Source organism: Candoia aspera, chromosome 15 (genome assembly GCF_035149785.1).
Source record: "Candoia aspera isolate rCanAsp1 chromosome 15, rCanAsp1.hap2, whole genome shotgun sequence".
Lineage (NCBI taxonomy): Eukaryota > Metazoa > Chordata > Lepidosauria > Squamata > Boidae > Candoia > Candoia aspera.
In genome coordinates this window covers 11,203,139-11,223,979 of record NC_086167.1, presented here as the reverse complement: position 1 = coordinate 11,223,979, position 20,841 = coordinate 11,203,139, and the positions used below count along the sequence as shown (strand labels likewise).

At 43.5% G+C, this 20,841-nt stretch overlaps 1 protein-coding gene across 1 annotated transcript; it reads right to left on the bottom strand.

Moving 5' to 3' along the window:
- Positions 1 to 466: 466 nt before the first annotated feature.
- DGCR8 (DGCR8 microprocessor complex subunit) lies at positions 467 to 17,722 on the bottom strand. The gene is made up of 14 exons (XM_063315284.1): positions 17,548 to 17,722; positions 13,809 to 14,822; positions 13,093 to 13,252; positions 12,499 to 12,641; positions 11,194 to 11,476; positions 10,106 to 10,303; positions 9,685 to 9,786; positions 9,074 to 9,172; positions 8,339 to 8,421; positions 7,031 to 7,131; positions 6,272 to 6,378; positions 5,627 to 5,754; positions 4,513 to 4,626; positions 467 to 3,880 (listed from the first exon to the last, which is right to left on the bottom strand). Exons 2-14 carry the CDS (start codon positions 14,526 to 14,528, stop codon positions 3,797 to 3,799), a joined length of 2,322 nt encoding a protein of 773 aa, XP_063171354.1. The 5' UTR covers positions 14,529 to 14,822; positions 17,548 to 17,722; the 3' UTR covers positions 467 to 3,796.
- Positions 17,723 to 20,841: the final 3,119 nt, after the last annotated feature.

The following is a 20,841-nucleotide window of genomic DNA, read 5'->3' as shown; positions in this document are numbered from 1 at the left end:
CACCCCAGGAGGGACTCCTCTGGCATCAGCGCATGCTGCAGCACGGTGCCTCTGCCCACGAGCCGAAGGCTTTCGTTTTAGGCCACCGTAGAGGTCTACTGGCTACACTGCCACTGGTAGAATAAGGTTAAGATCTAGGCGTTGGGTTACTTGGCAGCTTCCAGGCTAAACTCAAAGTGCTGATTGTTATGTTTAAATCGGCGATAGCCCCCCTAATCTTTAGCGGGCACTCTCTGGCGTCTACAATTGCTAGAAAATGTTACGTGGTACCTTTTTCCTATGGAAGAAGTGGGAGCAATTTCTGGAGAAAGGAAGCATGGCTAACGTCCACTATGTTAAATACTGAATCTCCTACCTTTAATTAATGTGGTTTAAAAAACCCGAAAAGGACAGTACCTCCAAAGTACTTAGGAAACAGGAAATACCTTAGGGGCGCACCCCCTTCCCCCACAGGAATATTTCGTAAGACATCTAAACATACCTCTCTTTAACTCTCTTCCCTCACATACAAAATGCACAGACGGAAGAAAATTTGTTCTGCCAATCACGTGACCATCCTAGGTAGAAGAAAATTGGATCGCATGATTCAAAACGGCTTCTCCTGGAGATGCGACTTAAAAAAAAAGCCCAAGGAATTACGTCTAGCAGTATCAGATAACCACCAACTCTTACACGATTTCAAACTTTATTGCTGAAAACCAATATTTGGGGGAAACACATAAGTAACTCAAAAGACGTGACACAGAGGCTCAGTGGATGAGACTTTATAAGGAAACCAACTGACCACTTGCATTACTCAACTTACAATTCATACAGCACCCAATAACATTGAGTTGGTCACATTCATTTTCAAAATACAATACTGTAATTAATCACTGCAAATTGCTCAAAGGACTGACAGACCAGCTTAAAATTTGGAACGCCCCACTGACATTACAGGGAATTATTTCAGTTTTCACCATAACCAAGAATGCAGATTAGGAGGAGATGGGAAAGGGGCTAGAATGAAATGCTTCTGCATGCACGAGAACCGTTAGAACATGCAGAGATTGTTCCCAGCAGTTAAGGATCCAAGTAATTGGACTTAAAATTTTAGCTGAGTTAGGATAGCATCTGACCTTTTTTTTTCTCCTGCATCCACTATTAAATTACTTGACCAAGTACTACCATTTAGACAGTTTTCTCACATTTCTCAAGGAAAGAATAAAATGCAAGGAAGTCTTACTTTTGAAGGATGGTGCCGTGAAGAATTGCGACACCCACCCGGAGCAATGCCCTGATTTAATGAGGGTGAAAGCGGGGAGTGGAGAAAACAATTAATTTTAGGCGTTGCTAAAACTGAAATCCCAAGAAGTTAAAAGGGCTGTGGAAAAGGTTCTGAATGTCTTGAGTCACACTGCACAAGTATTCATGCAGACGCTGGAATGAATGCGACCTCTCCTCCTCCGACGTGGCAGCTTGTGCTTTGGGGCAAATGCGAGACTTTACACCTCAAACCATAGTAAACATCAGAAATGACAAGAAATACTTCACAGCGACAACAGTAAGTACGCGGTTTGTTCCAGCTGTTATTGCACTTTGTTGGAACGTCTTGCCAAAAAGGTCGCATTTTTTTTTTTTTTAAATGATGCATAACTTCTTGTACTAGCCTTTGGTTTACAATGACACATCTGGATGTTTTTAAGGGCAGTGGTCACTTATCAATTCTGGTACCGACAGGTAAGGCTAAAGCAAGATATACTCAACGTGGCAAAACACTTCTGGAAGGAGGCATCTGTGATAGGCTGCAGAGAACCTGCGAAACATTCTGAGTTTGGGGGAAAGAGAGAGATTACCCTGAGGGAAAGTGCTGTTCGACAACCCCCACCCCGGTAAGAAATCTGTATAAAAAAGAAATGTCTGACTTCCACTTGGATTTGTGGTGTTCTTAATACTAGGGTGAAGATTAGAAGCTGAACTATTTAAAGAACAGAAGCAATACATTTAACGCCATGCTTAATTCTGTGGTAAATCATGACCTGAGGGAATATATACCGGGGGAAAAAATCCAAAGGGCCAAAATTCACCCGCAGGGCCCTAGAAAGATTGTTTGCAAGTTGCTGGGGGTGAAAGCAAGTGCTCTAGCCGTTGGACTTTATTCCAGCCAAGATTCCTGCTGGCAGAGCCTCCAACCGGAGCTCTGAAGCGATCGGCCTCCTGCGAAAATAAATGCTATTATACAGTATTTTATTCAGAGGTTTTAAATATTACTGCGTGCAACCAGCCGTGGACATGTTGAACTGTCATTCCTGGTGACGTGAAATGGAGCGAGCAAATACACACCATGCCAAGCAAAAAATCGTTCTTGAGTTCCTGGCAGTTTCCTGGATTTTGGATTACCCACCCCTTAAGACGCAGCCTAAATGCAGCCGTGTTGTTAATCAGCATTAAATTGTTGCTAGCGTTGCTTGCTTTATATGCAGCAACAAGGGACATCAAGGAGTCTGTTGCTTATGCAAGACCGTTGGGGGAAGAGGGGAAATACCAGATCCTCAATCCATCCTTTTAGTTTTTCAGGAGGGTTGAAGCTTACTGGGGGGGGGGGGGAGAAATTAAATTGCATGGATTTCTTTCACAGTAGTTTTTGCTACTCAAAAATATTCCATGGCCATGGACCAGCAGGGTTTGTCTTAAGTAGACCACATTTACGTATCCATATTCTTTACTTCAATCACAGAATTTGCTTAGGTCTTTTTAGGGTCCTCTCTGATGAATCTCAATTTACATTCAAATAGTTTCCAGAGCCAAATCTGCAAGCACTAAACAGGAAGCAAAAACAAAAAGGCAGTCGCGTTAAAAAAAAAAAAAAAACTGAAATGGCTCCAGTGATTTTTCTGACTTCCCAGTCAAGTCGTGAGAAAATGCCAAGTGTTGCAATTTAACTGAAACGATTAAAAAAAAAATGCAACTTGCCGAGCGCTGCTGCTGTATTCACAGTTACTCTGATAAACCGTGGGGGAAACCTGGTTATAAGCCCTACTTAGCGTGAAGAAAAGCTCCAGAGCAATGACGCAGGATTCTCAGAGTCCGTTGTTTTCGTCTAAAAGAAACTGAAATATACCTTACAATCCCCAGCTTCCTATGTTGTTTGTTTCAAATGAAATGATTAAGAAGATGGAACTGTCAGAGCTGAATGCTATCAGTTCTTGTCTGATAATCAGTGTATCGTGCTAAAAATTCTAAGCCTGCCAAAACTCATTAACTAGCAACCCTACTGGCCTAACCTTAAGGCATGAAGTCACACACTTCCTTCTCCTCCAACATAGCTGTCAAAAGTGTGCTGTCGGTGCATATTATTCTGTGCGGAAATATAAGAAACTCTTTCAGGAAACAAGCGCCTGCATGTTCGTAAGAGCGGGAGCAGCTGTGCTCCTGCGTTTGACATTCGTCCCAGGCCTTACGTGAACATTCTGAATGTGATCTTTCAGCATTCCCACTGAAGACAACACAATTTTCTCTTGAAAAGGATGCGGAGTTTGCTTCAGCTCCACCTTGGTGAACGAGACTGCTGTATGCCCGTGAGGATTCTTGCCCTCTTGAGTAACATCATCTTGAGAAGCACATACAAAATTTTGTGCCGTCACCCCGATGCAACAACGCAACGCACGTTTGAAGCAGCTTTGACTGTTGGGTTGTCTTCCGAAGCAAACCAATTCTTCCTTACATTGTTGACCAAAAAACAAACAAACAAACAAAACAAAACAAAACCCCTAACTTTCTCCACTTGTTTTATTGCTCCAATTCCTAGTCTTTCTGATTACACGTCAACAGTACAGAGAGGCTCACTGCCAGGCTGAGCAGACTCTACAATTGTCATCTTGGGTTTCTTTCGTGTTTCCTCCTAGGAATAGAAGAGACCAACCATAATTATATGCATCCTTCATCCTCACTGGATGCCAACGTTTCAAAACGTTCCCTGAACAGAACATTAGTGTTTGGACCGTTCCGTGATACCCTACTTGCTCAATAAATGCTGAAACAGAAACTGTAACATCTTCTTCTCAAAAATCAAGGGTTCCTAAAGGAAATGGTTCCACAGAACGTAGATGAACGGTGTGCTAATGAAAGTGAGTCTGACTGCTCCCAGCAGCATCAGAAATCTTTTAGTTAACGTTCAGGTTGGAGAGCTTGGCTTGGATTTGCAAGGGAAGAAGAAAACGGGTGTTTTACAATAAGTGCATCCCAAAGAGAGAAAGAGGATGAGTCTCCCATCCCCTTCGTATGGTTATAGTTTCATGTAATGACAAAGGGCCAGCCTGGCTATCACACCTTGTGAAAGCAGTAAGCGCTGGGAGATTCTCAGCAGCCCTAGCAGCACATTCTAGAAAATAACTAACGAGAAAAGCTTTATTTAAGGACTTTCTAAATACCTTGATGTTTTAGAATCAAAAGAACAATTAACTGAAAAGAACCACCAACCTGACTGTTTTGTATGGTCAATACTGCCAGGGAGCTTACAAAACAACTACTCACCCTTTCTTGGGCCAATTTTCTCATTTCTTCCTGTAGCTTGTTCAGAATGTGCAGATTTGGCTTGTTCTTTTTGGCATACTGCTGAAGCTCTATCACACTTTTATCAGATGTTTCCTGCACAAAGGCACCAACATGAAAGGAAACATTCCCATATTAAATCCTACTTTAAAAAAAATCTCTGAATTCAGTCTAAGCAACTAATCACAAAACTGGAGATGATTTTGCATCTTTAAATAGAATCTCCTCATTTGGTTTATTTATTTGTAACATTTGTATAGCTGCCCGACTCAAGCAAGCTGGCTCTGGAAGGGATGTGTGCCTATGTGCGCCTTTTGAGTCAGCCACTCCTGGCATCTGAACAAGTCCCTGCAGTGTTCTTGACAAGATTTTGGAAGTGGTTTGCCCAACTCAACCAAGCTGGCTCTTGGTTTTTGTACGTGTCTGTGTGTTTTTGAGTCGCCACTCCTGGCGACTGCCCGGACAGGTCCCGGCAGTTTTCTTGCAAGGTTTCCGAAGTGGTTTGCCATTGCCTGCTTCCTAGGGCTGAGAGAGAGCGACTGGCCCAAGATCACCTAGTTGGCCTTGTGCCTAAGGCAGGACTAGAACTCACAGTCTCCTGGTTTCTAGCCTGGTGCTTTAACCACTACACCAGACTGGCTTACCCCAATAAATACATAAACACACACACAAACACTGCATTCTGATAGGGCGCAGTCTGGGTCCCTTCACTGAAACAATGCCATCTCATGGGAACTAGAAGATGTGCCTTCTCAGTAGCAGCCCCTGTCTTAATGGAATGACTTTCTTCTTGACATAAGGATGGTGGTGGTGGTGTTTGGATCACTCTTATTGTTTCATTAGCGAGGCCTTTCCCTCTTAATCCCAAGCATCACTGAGCATGTCTACAATTCTGCAGCCAAAGGCCCCTTACCAGCCTTTACTGCATGAACTGATTTCAGTGGGGCAGTGTCAGTTTCAAGCAAAATTTGCTACTTCACTATTTAAAGATGCAACAGCCTCTAGAAATTATAAGGAACAGGATACAATTTAACAGTATTGTCAATAAAGCATAGCTTTAGTAATTGGATAGGGCACAACACATAAAATGCTTTACCTGCTTAACCATCTTACTGCTCTCTCTGCCATACATGCGCAATAAAGAACCCCAGTTTTTCACATGTGGGTGAAGCAGCTGAAGGATTTTCTGGGAAGCCAACTGTTTTCCAACTCTCTTATTCTTACCTGCAAAATCGCCACGAAGCAGAGTTTAAAAATCCCACTCACAAAGGAAACGTTTAGTAAATGCCTCAAATAATCGTACTTTTAAAGAAGGTGGTTTCAGTTCTACGATGCAGAACATTTTATACGTTATATGTAAGATTTGTAAATTTTTAGGGAGTGGCTACTAATTAAACTATCAACTTTGGCTCTTAATAATTATGAGTATACAGAAGGCTAAAGGAGTTACTTAGCCAAAGTTTTCTTCCTCTGGTTATTACAAACATATGTTCAAAATATTACAAAAAAGCAGTTCCACCTTTGATACAGATGTACTCAGGTATAAATACTTCTGTTCTTGACTGAAAACCGTAGCTAAAATGACAGTGACTTGTGACTAAGAGATTAATATATAGGAACATTCTAAATGGTTAAACAAAATCAGTACACCAAGAACACTTGAGAATGCTTGTTCTCAGAGGAAAGGTGGAATATAAATCTAACAGTTTCCATAGATCTTCACAGTAGCTGTTATACTTACACCAGCCACGCACAGTATGCTTCCCACAGGTCATAATGTACTCGCTCTTCTGATTTTTGCCAGGAATCACTTCAAACTTTATAGATGTATCACCCATGCCATGGTTTCTTAAGGCAAATTAAATACCGTTAGCCACTCTAAGCATTTATAAAGTCTGGCTTTTGAGTTTATTTATTAAAAATGTCAACGTTTTAAATAAACGTCTGCATCAAACCTGGACGCAAATGTTAAACAACATTCAGCCAAAACCTTTTTCATAATTTTTGAAGGACAATTACTGATTTTTACTGCACGTGCTAGGCAAATCATCCCTGTTCTGGAACCAGCCTAGCCAACATCCGTAAGACATTTCTAATAATTATGGGTTAAGAACTGACAGCATCACACACTGAATTTCAACTGGCAATGTAATACAGTGTGAGCAAAACCTATGGGAAACACCCATCCTCAAATCTCCCCCTACCAGCTCCAGCACATCTTTCAACCCCCCCACATTTAAGAACTTGGTGGTCAGCTGGCAGACAATCTTAACGTGTGCAGAGCAGAGTTAAGACCATAACTAGCACATAGAGGCTTCTGTCCCATGGGGACTGATTCCTGAAATAGCTATCATAGCTTAGTTCTAAGTTTTCTCCATTTCTAAGTTCTCTCCAAAATTAAGAGTGCCAGATTAAACAGTAAAAAACAGAGAAGACTATTGCATAAAAAGAGCCAGCCCTTCCTCAAAGCATAAATCATGCAAGCAACACACCACCTCACCTTTTAAGGCACTCATGAAGGATCTGATATGGAGACAGGAGTCCAGCTTTACTGGTCAATTCATATACCCGTGAGTCCTCAATACTGATATGGTTAAAATACTACAACAAAATTGGTAAATTATCACTTAATGATAGAAAGGACCTTTTATGCTTTTGGGGGTGGGGGACTCTGTCGCTCTGCTGTTGTAGTGCTGAGAAGTAAACTAACAAGGAAAGATCTGGGGAGAAGGAAATGAACAGCAGAACAAAAGAACCATTTGCCTTCAGCTTGTTTTTGCTAGGAGCTGGGATTGGGAATCATGAATATAACTACCAACAAAGAGTACAAGCTCACAAGGGTTATATTCAGACACTAAAGTTGGAGTAAGCCACTGTATGAACAGGGGTACAAAATTTTGTTTTCGTCTGTAAAACTATGTTCAACATTTCCACGTGTACCCATAACAGGCTGAAAAGGGAGAAGAAAAAGGTGTTTCTGAACAGATACGAAGGTCATTTATAGCTTGGCTTATTTGGAGATGTTTAAACAGATTGTGCACTGGTTTGGCCAGAACGAAAGATTATACGGAAAAACGGGGGTTTCTCCCTGAGGGCAAGGATATTTGCTGCGAACGTGACAATATTCAAACAACTACCCATCTTTTGCAGTGCCCTTCGGGACCGACACGCGCACAGAGTGACTTATTGGCCGGAAACACCTCTGCCATCAGTGCGGCCGGGCACTGGGCTAGAGCTATACACATTTTATATTTTTATTAAATGTTTTTAACTTTTTAATTAATACTTTCTCCCTTTCTATTTCCTGCATTTCTGACATGAAATGAGACTTGGCTTATTAAATCTGGGTCAGTGACCTATAATAAAGTTTGTCTCGACTTGACTTATTGGCACTATCATCCAAATATGGTCAACGTCTCAGCTATCACAGAACAGTATCAAGTGCAGTGGAAATCCATTTCAGGCCACAAAATACCAGGAAGTACCACTACTTGATTCTTTTCATGAATGAAACAGATGGAAACTCTATTATTTTTATTTCCCTGCTCTATTTAACTTCTTCCACTGACAGAAGCCGCCAAAGAACAAATCAATCCCTTACAACGGCGTTCTTCTTCTACACAAAGCAGCTCAAGGTTTAACTGTGTCAATATTTTTAGACATTTCTGAAAAGCATACCTGCATAAACCCTGAAAGAAAACCTGCCTGCCAGCAGGAGAGAATCAACGTTAAAGCTACAATCTTCGACATGTACCTTGTAAAGAAGGGCCAATGAACTTAACGGGCGAGGACTCAGCTGCGAACGTACCTCTAATTCTTCACTATCTTTGGGCTTTTCCTCAGAGGTCTGCTTAACAAAATCAGGGATGAGGATCTCCAGAGTAGCTCGGGCTGTAAAAATAACGACTGCAATGATTAGGGCCCTGCGAAGGTGATGTGTCCGTAAGCGTACATTTTGTCAAGAATGCAGACAAGCATAAAACAATATTTTCCATCGCTCCTGGTATGGTGAAAAGGTTTTTAAGTTCTGAAGCTGCAGGAGCATCTACTTTGTGAGGAAAGCCTCTGGAAAATTAGTCCCCGATATATCAGTGCCAAATCCACTAAGCGCTTCCATCAACTCTACACACACCAATGGCAGTGAATGGAGCAGTCCTTCCCTTGGCTGCTGCTCCCTAGATGGGCTGGGGCCGCACATCCCAGAAGGGAATGGCTGAGCGCTGCTATTTTGCTTCAGATTGCAGGGTTTCTCAAATCAATTAAATCCCAGGGATTTTAAACAGTAAGCAGCAGTCAGTGTCTATTCATCGGAAGCACCACCTTTAAGTGAACCGAACAAGTCAAAAACAGACCTTTAAAGAAAGCGGTACTACATTTCAATCACACAGGTTAATTTCATCTATCACGCGTGTGTTAATTTCTCTCCACACTAGCCCGGCAAACACTGATTAGAGAGCAAATCCCACGGGGAATCAGCACTGACGAGGCACCATTCTGCGAATGCTGATTTTTTTGGGCTCCAATCATCATAGCTTTATATTACCAGCTTTGTTCTTCGCAAGTTTCTTGCTGCTGGCAGTTCCTGCTCCGTAAGTCACTCCATCAATAATAACTGATGCTCCGAAAGGCTCGCTTGGGTTCTCTTTGAAGAAAGAGGAGAGAACATCAGAAACCACGCTGTTTTAAGCAAGTCCTGCCTAGGCCTATCAAGAAGACCGAGAGGTCCATGTGTGGGATCCTTGGCTGTGTTAAGAGTTTATTTGTGCCCAGCTGTACTGATTAGCAAGGCTGATCCCCGAGGGTGGTTGGGCAGAACATTTACACGGACGTGCTTGCTTCTTTTTTTCCCCCTTTGCATGCTGTGTTTCAGATGGACAATTTACAAAGGCTATTCAGCTAAAGAGTAAGCCCACCGCAATGGAAACGTTTCGTTTATATCCCACCATAGCACGTTGCGGCGGCTTTATTTCAGCCACATTGTGCACCCTGTCAACATTCTTGAATGTAAATATAACCAAGAAGAACAGGACATTTTACGTAGTACTGTCAGCGTTCCAGAAAAGCCCAAACTTGGCTCAAGCTGAGATCTTCAGATCAAATACAGACATCTAAGTAATCGTTATCTTATAAACAGGTATTGGAAGGAAGACTTACCACATTCAAAGAAATTGTAAACAGGTCGAACTTTTAGGACTCGTTGCATATATTCGTGAAGGATACAAACTTCAGACTTCCCATTGGGATTAATAACAAACTCTAGAAAATAAGGACAATTGCACAGATTTGGCAAGAGCCTGCCAAAGCAGCCTGTGATACGGTAGACTGCTTTTATTAAGAAGTCCCGTGGATAAACAGAACTCCTTGAGCGATACTAATCCCACAACCCGAACAGAGTGGCATTACCCTAACAACAAATCAAAAATAAAATTTGCATTTTTCAGGGTTAAGAACACTCGGCACTGAAACTCAAAACTCGGCATTGGAAACGAGGGAAAAACAAACGCACACAGTCCTTTGTAGGACTTTGGTTGGTTCTCGCTACCGTAAATTAATTAAATTCTTACAACAAGCCCACCTTTCTTTGTGGGCGCGTCCTGGACGGACAACGTAATAAGTTTCTGATTGGCTGGCAAAATAGGCCGCTCAGATTCCGCCTGCTTCCTCTTCATCTCACGGTTGAACTGCCGCCGCTCAGCCCACGTTCTGAACTTCTTCACAGTCACTTGCTCAAAATCAAAACGTTTTTCCAGGTAGTGCCGGAAATCTTCAATATCTAAGAAAGCAAAGCAACCGTAATCAGTCCGTACTCCTTCCAACTGAGACAGCGACAGCGTGAACCCAAATATGGAGGGAGCCCGGACAAACACACGGGGCTCGAAGGATTCTGCCTGCCGTAATTCAGACGACAGAAACCGCAGAATTGAACTTGGTAGAATATTTTAAAAGTGCTCTATTTCCATGATTCTGCAATATATGTAGACGAAATACAGGTAGCCCTCGCTTAACGACCACAACTGGGACATGAATTTAGGTCACTAAGCAACGTGGTCATTAAGTGAATCCAGACCCAATTCCATGACCATTTTTGCAGTTGTTAAGCAAACCACATGGCCATTAAGTGAATCATGCAGTTCCTATTGATCTTGCTTATCAGAAGCCAGCTGGGAAGGTCTAAAGTGGCAATCACGTGACCATGGGACACTGCAACCGACGTAAATGTGTGACAGTTGCCAGTTGCCTCAATTGCGATCATGTGACTGCGGGGATGCTGTGACGGTTGTGAGGAATGATCGTAAGTCGGTTTTTGCAGCACTGTCATAACTCTGGATGGTCGCTAAACGAATAGTCATGATGCAAGGACTTCCTGTATCTGAAGAGGATGTATGCTCCACCCCCATTAATGTTCCCTTCCCATCAGCTGCAAACAGGCACAGTTGAACAAGAAGCAATTTCTACTCAGCAATGTACATTAAAATGGCACTTAAAGTAGGCAAGCAGGTTAGGAGCGGTGGCGGCGGCAGCAGCATCTCTGAATGACTGAAGGAGAAACGTCAACGACGCACAACTTGAATTAGCAGTATCTGACCCAGGCCCCAAAAAGGCACCTGGAAAAGGTAACTTACAGGTCCCCTGCGCCCTAAAAGGCCAACTTACAGGACTCACCTACTGACTCATCTTTGCACACTTCAACTTTGGCCTTCACCTGTCCCAGGGCTCCCTGGGCTGCGTCTCCCCCCGATGGATCCCTCTCATCGGAAATTCCAGAATCAGCTGCAGTGGAGTCCGGCTCCTCCGTCTGACAATCCAGTTCCAGGGATTTCTCCATGAGCTTTACAGGCGAAACCTCCCCGTTTGGGGTTATGTCATTGTTTTGTTCCCTTTCCTCATTTTCCTTCATTTTCTTATAATGCAAGCAAGGAATGCTACTCAGAGGAGGGTCATGTTTCTGCAACACAGTTTGCAAGTTAACAGATGAGAGCCAGACTACAAAACCAACACGCAACTTAATTACCTTCAGGTCTACGGCCCTACTAGCCATGCTTCAGACTTCTGAGAACTGTTCTGTCATACAAGGCAAAACTGGGAAGTAAAACGCAACGTGTTTTCTACAAGTGGTTTTCCAGGCTTCTTGTAAAACCACCTGGCTCTCTAGCAGCGTACGCCATTATTAGGCATATATCAGAAGGAAAATTTTGTACGAAGCGGTGCATTTAAAAAGCGCACCGTGGAAGTACCAAAACAGAAAACGATCCCACTTGCTCCAGGTCCCCTCAATGTATTTTCAGTGATTTGCTAAATTAAAGCACAGTGTGTGCCATCCACCAAAGATTGCCACTGCACGTACGGTGCTCGTAACTCCTCTGCGTCCCTCTGTAAATAACGTTTATCCATAAAAGAATTCGAGAGGAGCGTTCCTCCATCTGCTTCAATGTCTTACTTGCCGTTGTGGCCAGCTGCCTCCAAAAAGCCTAAGATAGCAGAAACTTGTCCAGGAACTAGCTTTAAACAGCATTCTGCACCCTCTGATTCTGTTTCAGCTAGCAACCCTCACTGCAACCGGCAGTAGAGCACGCTATAAATCAGTTATGCATTACACGTAAGTTTTCTTCCCAGGAAAGATGATCGATCAGCAAGAAAACGCTGATAATCTGATTTACTGATGAGTGAAGCATTTAGTGTTAAATAACCAATAGAACTTAGATATCATTTTGGAATACAACGACAGTCCAAAATAGATCTTTTACTCAAAGCCAGGCGGGCAATATTTTTCCGTATTACTCTGAATGATGCTGGCAGCTTCATGATTAGCTTGGTTCACCAACACACAACAGACACGCCTCATCTCTTAAACAAAAAGAAATCAGATTTTGCAGAATCAAACCCAGTGAGGGTCAGCAACTGTTCTAACGACTGCAGAATGTTTAACTCCGATTTAGCGTTTCTAAAAGAGTGAAATCCAGCTCATACCCTGATGCTTCCTGTTCCCAAGAAATAAGGCCTGGACCAGGTGACCACCCGAGATTCTCTGTGCAGGTACACAGGGATGCCCGAGTTGTGGAATGTCATGATCCATCCATCAGGCAAAGGCTCTGTAGGAGGGCGACCACGACCTTTCAAAGAGAAACATGCCGAGACTCTGCTTAGTGCACAAACCCGTCAATCATTGTTTTGAAACAGAAGTACCTCCCACCTCCCTAGTTGACAGTCAAGCCATCAAGCAGCTTGACATTCTTCAAATGGTAATCGAAAAAACCCTCTTGTCATTCAAGGTGAAATGTATCAACCCTTCCTTTTTTCCCCTAAGGAAAAAGGCTAAGACAGTACGGATGTGCAAAATTCTCCATGGGCCCACTGTTCCATGTGTAAAATGGAAGCTGCAAGATCAGGTGGTTTTGCTCATACCCAGAACAAAACTGGGCTAGGTTCTTCTGTCTGGGTATGGCCCAAAAGGCAGCTCTGGGCAGATGTGATGTGGGGAGGAGAACAGGAAGAGAGCCAGCATCTTACGGAAACTGAGATGGTTAATGTCAACTAGGTATGTTATTCGTTGCGATAGCTTACTTTTAAGAACGGTTTTTATTTTGGTCATCATTGGCTGCACAGTCGTTTCTCCATCAGACTGATGGTCACTCTCCCCTCCATATTTCTCATCCATCCTCCTTTTTTTGGGAACACAAAGGCCTTCTTCCAGCAGAGCATCCACATCATTATCAAATTCATCCTGAAAAACATACTGTCAGATACTACACCCTATAGCTATTCCCCTCACTCCCTGACAAGGCAGGTATTGCTACAGAAATCAACAAACTGTCCGAGTTTTTTGTTAACTCGACTTATATCAAGGTAGTATGTTTCAAGCAGTGACAAGTAACTTAGCAGCTCTGTAACATAACTCAGCAACACAGGTAGCCCTCATTTAGCGACCAGCAACTCAGCCGTTAAACAAAGAGGTCGCTAAGTGAAACTGTGACTATGCTTATGATCTTCCTTCAGCTTTCCTTTGCTCTACAGACCTGTGAAGGTTGTAAACGTGAGGATTGGTCACAAAGTTACTTTTTCATCATGGTTGTAACTGTGAACGGTCGCTAAATGAGGTAGTCGCTAAACAAGGCCTACCTATATCTTCTCTATGATTAAACAGCCCCCAAGCCCAATTTTTGTTCCATTAAGATTTTCTTTTTTCAGTTTTTTTCCCCAGTTAATAGAAAAACAACAGAAAAACAGCATATTCGTATCTTCCTCCCCAAACCCAAAGTCTGGAAACAAAATGTAGTTACCTCGTAAGAATAGTTCAAGGTTTCTTCGTCCGCTTTGTCTTGCTGAACGATCGCTTTAGATGCAAACCCTCCTTCTTCATCTATTTCCATCAAATTGTCAGTAAAATCTTCTAAATCATCCAAAACCGCATATTCCACTCGCTTTTCCTGATCTGTATCATTGTCATCCTCTTTTTTGTCATCGGTTTCACCAGCGGCGTGAGCCGCTTGGCCGCTACTACTCCCACCAAGAGGACAAGCATGCACATCCCCGTTGACACCATGAATACCTAACTCTGAACCCGCCTCATAATCTTGCTCAGCTCCAGTGTACAGAACTTTTCTGTCTTTACTTTTGCAGCTCTCTGTGAAATTAACACTAATCTTTACATCTTTAAGCAACTTAAGATCGGGAGTGAACTTCCTAACTGAAGGTGCATGTCGAGCAGTTCTCGGGCTTTGGTCACTATTAGGATCTATGATAAGACGACTTTGGTAGCACGAAGATCCCTTTGTGAGAAGCTGTAGTCTGTTGACAGCGTGGGCGTCCCCAGCAGGGGTAGCTGACTGTCCATCACCGCCAGAGCCAACGTCCATTACCTCTGCGTCACTGGACGTTTGCAGGGGAGGTGGTGGAGGCTGTTCGTTGGGCGGCAATGGTGGGGGACAAGAAGGGTTCTCCATAGTCACTTCAGTTGCTGGCTCTTTTGGAAGGGGAGGAGTATTTTCGTAATTCTCCATAACTAAAACTTACCAAATGGAGGGGGGGACCCACAAAGTTTTAAACGAAAGGGTATAGAAATCTATGTTCCTCACATGCAGAAGTCCACCAAGATAGGATCTGTCATGCTTTATTCAATAGGCAACACTGATGGTTCAGTTAAGCTGACTACATTGTTCTTTTCATTAATGTGGACAGCTTTCAGAATCACTGTCTCAATTACTGGAAATCACAATGCATTCAGCTTAAATAGCTGATGTCCGAGTTAAGAGCCTCTTCGCCAGCTGCCGTAGGTCTCCTTTACTTCTTTCAACCTGCAAAGAAGAATAGTCAGCTGCCAATTGCTCTGATTATGAAGTACAAGTCAATTACTCAATCTTCAGAGTAGTATTTCTTTCATCGACATGTGGTTAAACAGCAGCACAGTTACATGAAAAAGAAATGTGTTTTTCTTTAAGTTCTTAGTTTGAAGTTAGCAATGGACTATAGCCGACCCATCTTTGGTAAAATTATGGTGATGTACAGAGTATGGTTTTGGGGAGGTGCTTTCATTACATGTGCAAGTACAGCTTTCATAACTATCCTCTGACTATTATATTTTTAAGCAGGCCTACCAGTTTGCAACTGCTTCTCAAATATTATTGGTTTTGCACCAATAAAATAATCTGAAACACAAAACTGGACTAAAGGGGCAATTAAATGTGAACATACAAAGCTGTCTTATATGAACCCTGGCCTGTAACCTATATGGTCTGACAGCAGCTCTCAGGATAAAATGCCAATCCTTACACCCAGGGTTTTCTGTATGCAAAGCCTACTCCCACCTCTGAACTATGGCCCTCTCCTTCCATTAATAAGGTCCTAAAACCAGAGATTCAAACAGCAGTTAATATACCAGCTATCCCGCAACTGGCTCTCAAGCAAATTAAACAGGAAACCTACCCCATTCTGTAAAGGGCTACCCTAGATTACACAGTGCTCTTTCCAAGGGACTCCAGGCAGACATAACTGTGACAGACTTCAACTCCAGCAGAACTGGCACATGCTACCCTCCAGTATTTCCATGACAAACTTAATTTTTTTTACTGGATTAGGACTAAGGAAGTACTCTGCTTGCAACGAAGAAACTGGATGAATATAATGATTGCGATGCAGAAACTGAAAAATCCCAATTTGATGCTGGATTATATCTGACTTAATTCACCACAATTAATGTATCAAGAAGGTTGGCTAGCTTAAAAAAAATATAGCCCTGCTTCTCTAAGTTCAAAAAGTCACTAAAAACACGCACACACACAAAAGAAAGCCTTCTTCATCTTTCTAGTCACCGAACAGGGCTTCTTACTGGTATAGGCTAGAAAGTCAACGTCCTTCCTTCAAAGCAGAATATTTTACTAATTTTATTTATGGTGCATGGTGTGGGAGTGTTCCTATTAATACAGGATCTGGAGTGGCAGATACAAGTGGCAGCCAAGGATGGTGGCCTTTCAGGGAAATATTTTCTTTGACTTATATGATAAGCTTCCTTTGAGGATTCAAAGGAGTGGGACAGTTAGATAGAAGCAAATAAACCAGTAGACTTATTATAAATTGTGTTCAGTAATATTTTTAGCGCATGGTGTTACACTGTTGTGAAGCAATACCCACTTGGTCAAATGTATAGTGATGCCCAGCTGATGGCTTTGAAAATCAGACACACCAGGCCAAGCTGGACTATAGTTTGCCACAATACATTTGTCAACTTTGCCTAAGCAATCTGTTTACTTTAATAAAAGAAAAATGGTTAGAACTGAACTAGGCTACCTGGCATGCTCCCAAAATAGCACAACTACAGAAACAAAAATAATTGCTTGCTTTGAGAGGCAAAGGATTTTACATGAACGAAAAAATCTTATGCTTCTTCTACAGGGACTTACAGAGCCACAGCTACCAGAAATGTACTGCTCTACTACTACACGGTAGCCATGCCTTATTTCTGGAAGTCCTATTTCACTGCCATGTTAATGCCACATGAAAACATTCGTATCATACATTAAGTGTTTCCCTTTCATAAAGCTTTGCCTGCTGCTTTGAAAGAATCAGACAGATGGACCCTGGTAAGGACTTTTTATTTGCCAATATGGCTAGCCTTCGGGTAGAATAAAAACAAACAGGAGACCCCAAGATGAGTCTCTGTATTTATAATTGGATTGCAGTGCGTTTGTGTACTGCTTTCCTGATGTTGTGCTTTTTCATTTTATACTCCACATCCTTAAAGGGGCACAAAAATTAGAGTTCCTACAGCCCCAGAGGAGAAAATGGGGCCACTCCCTGATTCCCACCAGACAGCCTTGTCTCCTCTCTCTAATCATCCAGCTTGGTTGGATGGCTGGGGTGGGGGAAGCCAAGCCCCCCCCACATCTTTTATGAGAACCTTGCAGTGACTCCATTAATGGCATACACCATGATTTAACCGTAATTACAAGGAATCCAGGAGAAAGGCACACACACACCACCAGGCACAGAAGGGTGGGGAGCAACACAAATCAGGATCTATCTCCAGCTATCTTTGCTGTTACCGCATTACCACCCCTGCAAGGCTCCCCCCCCACACCAAGGAAGCAGCAACACCCCCCTGGCTCCATTCTGACCAGGGGGTGAGATCCTGGATGGGGACCCCTGAAAACCCCCTAAACCCCGCAGATCATCGGGTGACTTTGGGCCAAGCCCAGCCGACCTACCTTACAGGAATGTGGTGATAGAAAGGAGAGGAGAGCAGCTTTACCCCCTCCCCCCAAACCACCTTCAGTCTCCACGGATCGAAACGCAATTTAAAAAAAGACACCCCAAGTTCTCCTCCTCCCAAAATTCGGAGAGCGCGTTATAAAAAGTCGGGGCCAGGTCACGTGCCCCGTTGAGCCCTCCCCCCCGGTCGTCAATAAGGAGCGGGGGTGTCAGCTTCCCGGCCAAGAAGCGCCGCGGGGCCTAGTCGAGGCGGCTCCGGCGGGCAGCTCCCCTCCAAGCTGAGGCGGCCAGGCCGCGCCGGGCCGCAGCACCCACCTGGGCCATGCCCGCCGCGTCTCTACTGCTCCTCGCGCTCTCTTCCGCGTCCGCCTAGCCCCAAGCGGGCGCGAGGGAAGGCGGCCGCCTTCTCTCCTCCGCAGCCGCGGCTGTTTCTCCCCGCCCGCTCAGCGAAGCCGCCTTCTCCCGGCCGCCGCCATCTTTAAACGTCTCCTCGCCCCGCCGCAAAGAGGCTGCCTCGCCGCCCCTCCTCCCGGCCAATCGGCTGTCGAGGAGCGGGCTCGCGCGCTTCTTCCCCATTGGGCCCGCGGAGGCTCGGCGGGCCCCTAGCGCGCGCGGCCGCCAATAGGGGCAGCGACGGGGGGAGAGAGGCGGCCAATAGGAGCGGCGGGAGGGCGGGGCCCAAGGCGGCGGTGGGCGACCGGAGGCGCGGTGCAGGAGGGCGGGCCTTGGAGCTGCCAGTCAAGTCCTGGGAAACAACGGGCTCGCTAATCGGAAGCCAGTCGTCATAAATAATAATTTAATAATAACGCACGTACGAACCCATCCAGTTGGAGCTGGATCTCCAGCCCCGAGATTGCAGAAAATGAAAACGATAGAGTGGAGCAGACGGGAGTCAAAAAACTTGCAAATACAGACCGATCGATCGATCGATCGTATTTCTTCACCGCCCATCTCGTATAGCGACGATTCTGGGCGGTTATTTAATAGTGCATTGAAGTAGCAAGGAGGGTTAGGATTATTAATTATTCAGAGCGCCCTGCATGCATTCACACACCAAAAGACACGTTAGCCTGGGTGTTGTGTGAACCTGGAAAATGTGGGTTCAAGGAATAACATAACCAAGCAAGCTGCCCCCAAGGGTACCCACTGCCTTTTAAATCCCTAATTATTGTCACGAATTAAAATCTCAGTGGAGCTAAGACAAGAATAAAATGGGAAAAAGAACCATTAAAAATCGGCAGCACCTTAAAGACTGCATCCACGCAGCACCCCTTACTGCAGCTAATTTTGGGGTTTGCATAATAAAGTGAATCATAAGCTAACAAAGTGGGCTGGGGTCAGGGGCCTTTTGAGCCACCCCCAAAAATGAAACTAAGTTAAATTTAGCCAGCTTTAACAAGTTGTGCAAATACAATATTTAACTAACTTGGTTAGGTACTGGATATTGACTAACGCAAGGCTGTTGTGGGTTAAGCCAGGAATATCAGGGCTGGAGGTGGGGGGTGGGGGTGGAGGTTCTCTTTCTTGTATAAATTATGTTGAAGCTATTTGGAGAGTGACTCTCAGCTCCAAACACCAGCAAGCCATTCATTCATTCATTCACTCACTCACTCATGTACCTTAATGAATTTGTCAATTGACCATCTCAAAATGCAAGGCAAGACCAACATGTAAAATCAATGAAAATATACAAATAAAATGAAGTACATTCAAATATAGCCATCACTTTTGCATATTATCCCAATATGATCAGGAACCCCCAAACAGCAAGTGAGTTTTCCCAGCACCATCATAAGTCTGAACCGTCACTAAATGGTTGTTAAGTGAGGACTATCTGTAGAGTCATTGAATTCATCTTCAAGGCTATCTCCATACCCGTCTGCAGTTGGTTCACAGCATCCTAGCTTCCCATATCTTTAAACACTTATATGGAATTGGGATTATCCCTAGCACTGCTACAAACTCGCCATTTAAGTCCTATTCATCAGCTGTCCTTTAGTGCATCGATTATCTTACCTGCCCTGGTCACAAGGTATAAGAGGAGAAGCAAGCTGCATGAACATCAAGAATCCAAAAATTAATCCCTGAGCTACAGAGATATTCCACTATAGCAGTCTCAAAGCATATCAAATCTAAGCTTGGTTACCCAATATTGGGTGCCTGCAGCCAGCCAGGAAAGCAATTGAGATGGGAGATCAGGCAAACCGATTTCAGTTTTACATCAGTTGAAAGATGGATGGTGATCATGCTTCATTTGATGGTGGGGAAAGTTCAGAGCCATCAAATAGCCATTCAGACAAACTAACACAGCAGCAAAAAGTATCCATCGGTTTATTCATCGACTACATTTGCATACAGGTGTATGTGACAACATAAAACAAGCTTTGAAAGAGATTTTTTTAAAAAGCCATATTTCAGTCACCCAAGCAACCCCCTAATTTCAGTATACGAAGGCCAAATTATCCTTTTAGCCAGCTCCTCAAAAGCCACATTAATGGGCAGCATACTTCTTTATCGCTAAGTCTGCTTCCAGTTTCAAATATAGTACAAAAATAATTGGAAGTGTCTTTCCCTGCTACAATTTCCGTGAGTGCCATTTTCAGTGCCCCTAAGCAACCTACAATTAGCACCCAAGACACATCAGATTACATCACGCAGTCCACCTCCCACCCGTGGTTTGTGCTTGAACGAACCATACCAGATGGCAGGTTTTGGTGGTGTCCCCTAAAGTATCTGAATTGTCCCTCACGTAAAAACCCTCAATGCCTTCAAAAACTAGTTCTCACAAAGGTTAGCTGAGAACTGAACCACTTGTACATAAGCAGAGATTTTATTTGGTTGGGTTTCTGAGTTTGAGGTAGCATCAAGACATTTATTTACAACCCCATGCTTTGGAATGGAACAGAGCTACATCCTTCCGGGTCAACCCATGGTTTGGCTCTCAACAGCTTCCCACTTACTGTTAACACCAGTGTAGATGACAGATCAGATTCGCCCATCACACTAATCATTGTTTGGCTTTTGCTTAGGACATTGTGTGCACTCAGCCATTATGGCTTGTAAACCATGATTTATGGCTTAGAAAAATACAAGATTCCAGCTATGGTTTATTCAGCAAATTATGGTTACACAAACTATGACATAGCTGATGTAAGAACGCAGCCATTTTCCTACTAGTTTTTAAATAATGTACATGGAGGTGGCCAGCAAATGTTGAAAGATGGCTTGTCTTTCAAAAACCAAATGCCAAAAAGCTGGCGTTTGATTCAGGCAAAGACCTTTACTACTGCCTGCATGCTCAGCTGCAAGTATCCAATAAATCAAACAAGCTGTGCTTGTATTTAGCTTCTTATCGCTTGTTCAGAATCAAAAGAGGATATCTGGAACATTAGTAACATCAGGAAAAAATATTTGGATAGGGGGAGAGGGGGGCAAGAAAGAATTAATTAAGCAACCGATTCAATCAGGGATTTCTCTTCCTCAGTTACAGAAGGTAGACATTTAAAATCAGTGTGATTTTAATTTAATGCATGATTTACATTTCCGTAATTTCCCAGTTCAAGTGGGCCAGTGAAGTTTATCATCATTCCAAAACATCTGAGCAGTATC

What these genes read in the sequence shown, in the direction of transcription:
- DGCR8 (XM_063315284.1), bottom strand. Translation starts at nt 14,528, where the DNA reads ATGGAGAATTACGAAAATACTCCTCCCCTTCCAAAAGAGCCAGCAACT. An exon ending in CTTCATGAGTGCCTTAAAAG is followed by an intron (nt 6,379 to 7,030) that starts GTGAGGTGGTGT and finishes ATTTGCCTTAAG; the next exon opens with AAACCATGGCATGGGTGATA. An exon ending in GCAGTAAGATGGTTAAGCAG is followed by an intron (nt 4,627 to 5,626) that starts GTAAAGCATTTT and finishes GCCTTTGTGCAG; the next exon opens with GAAACATCTGATAAAAGTGT.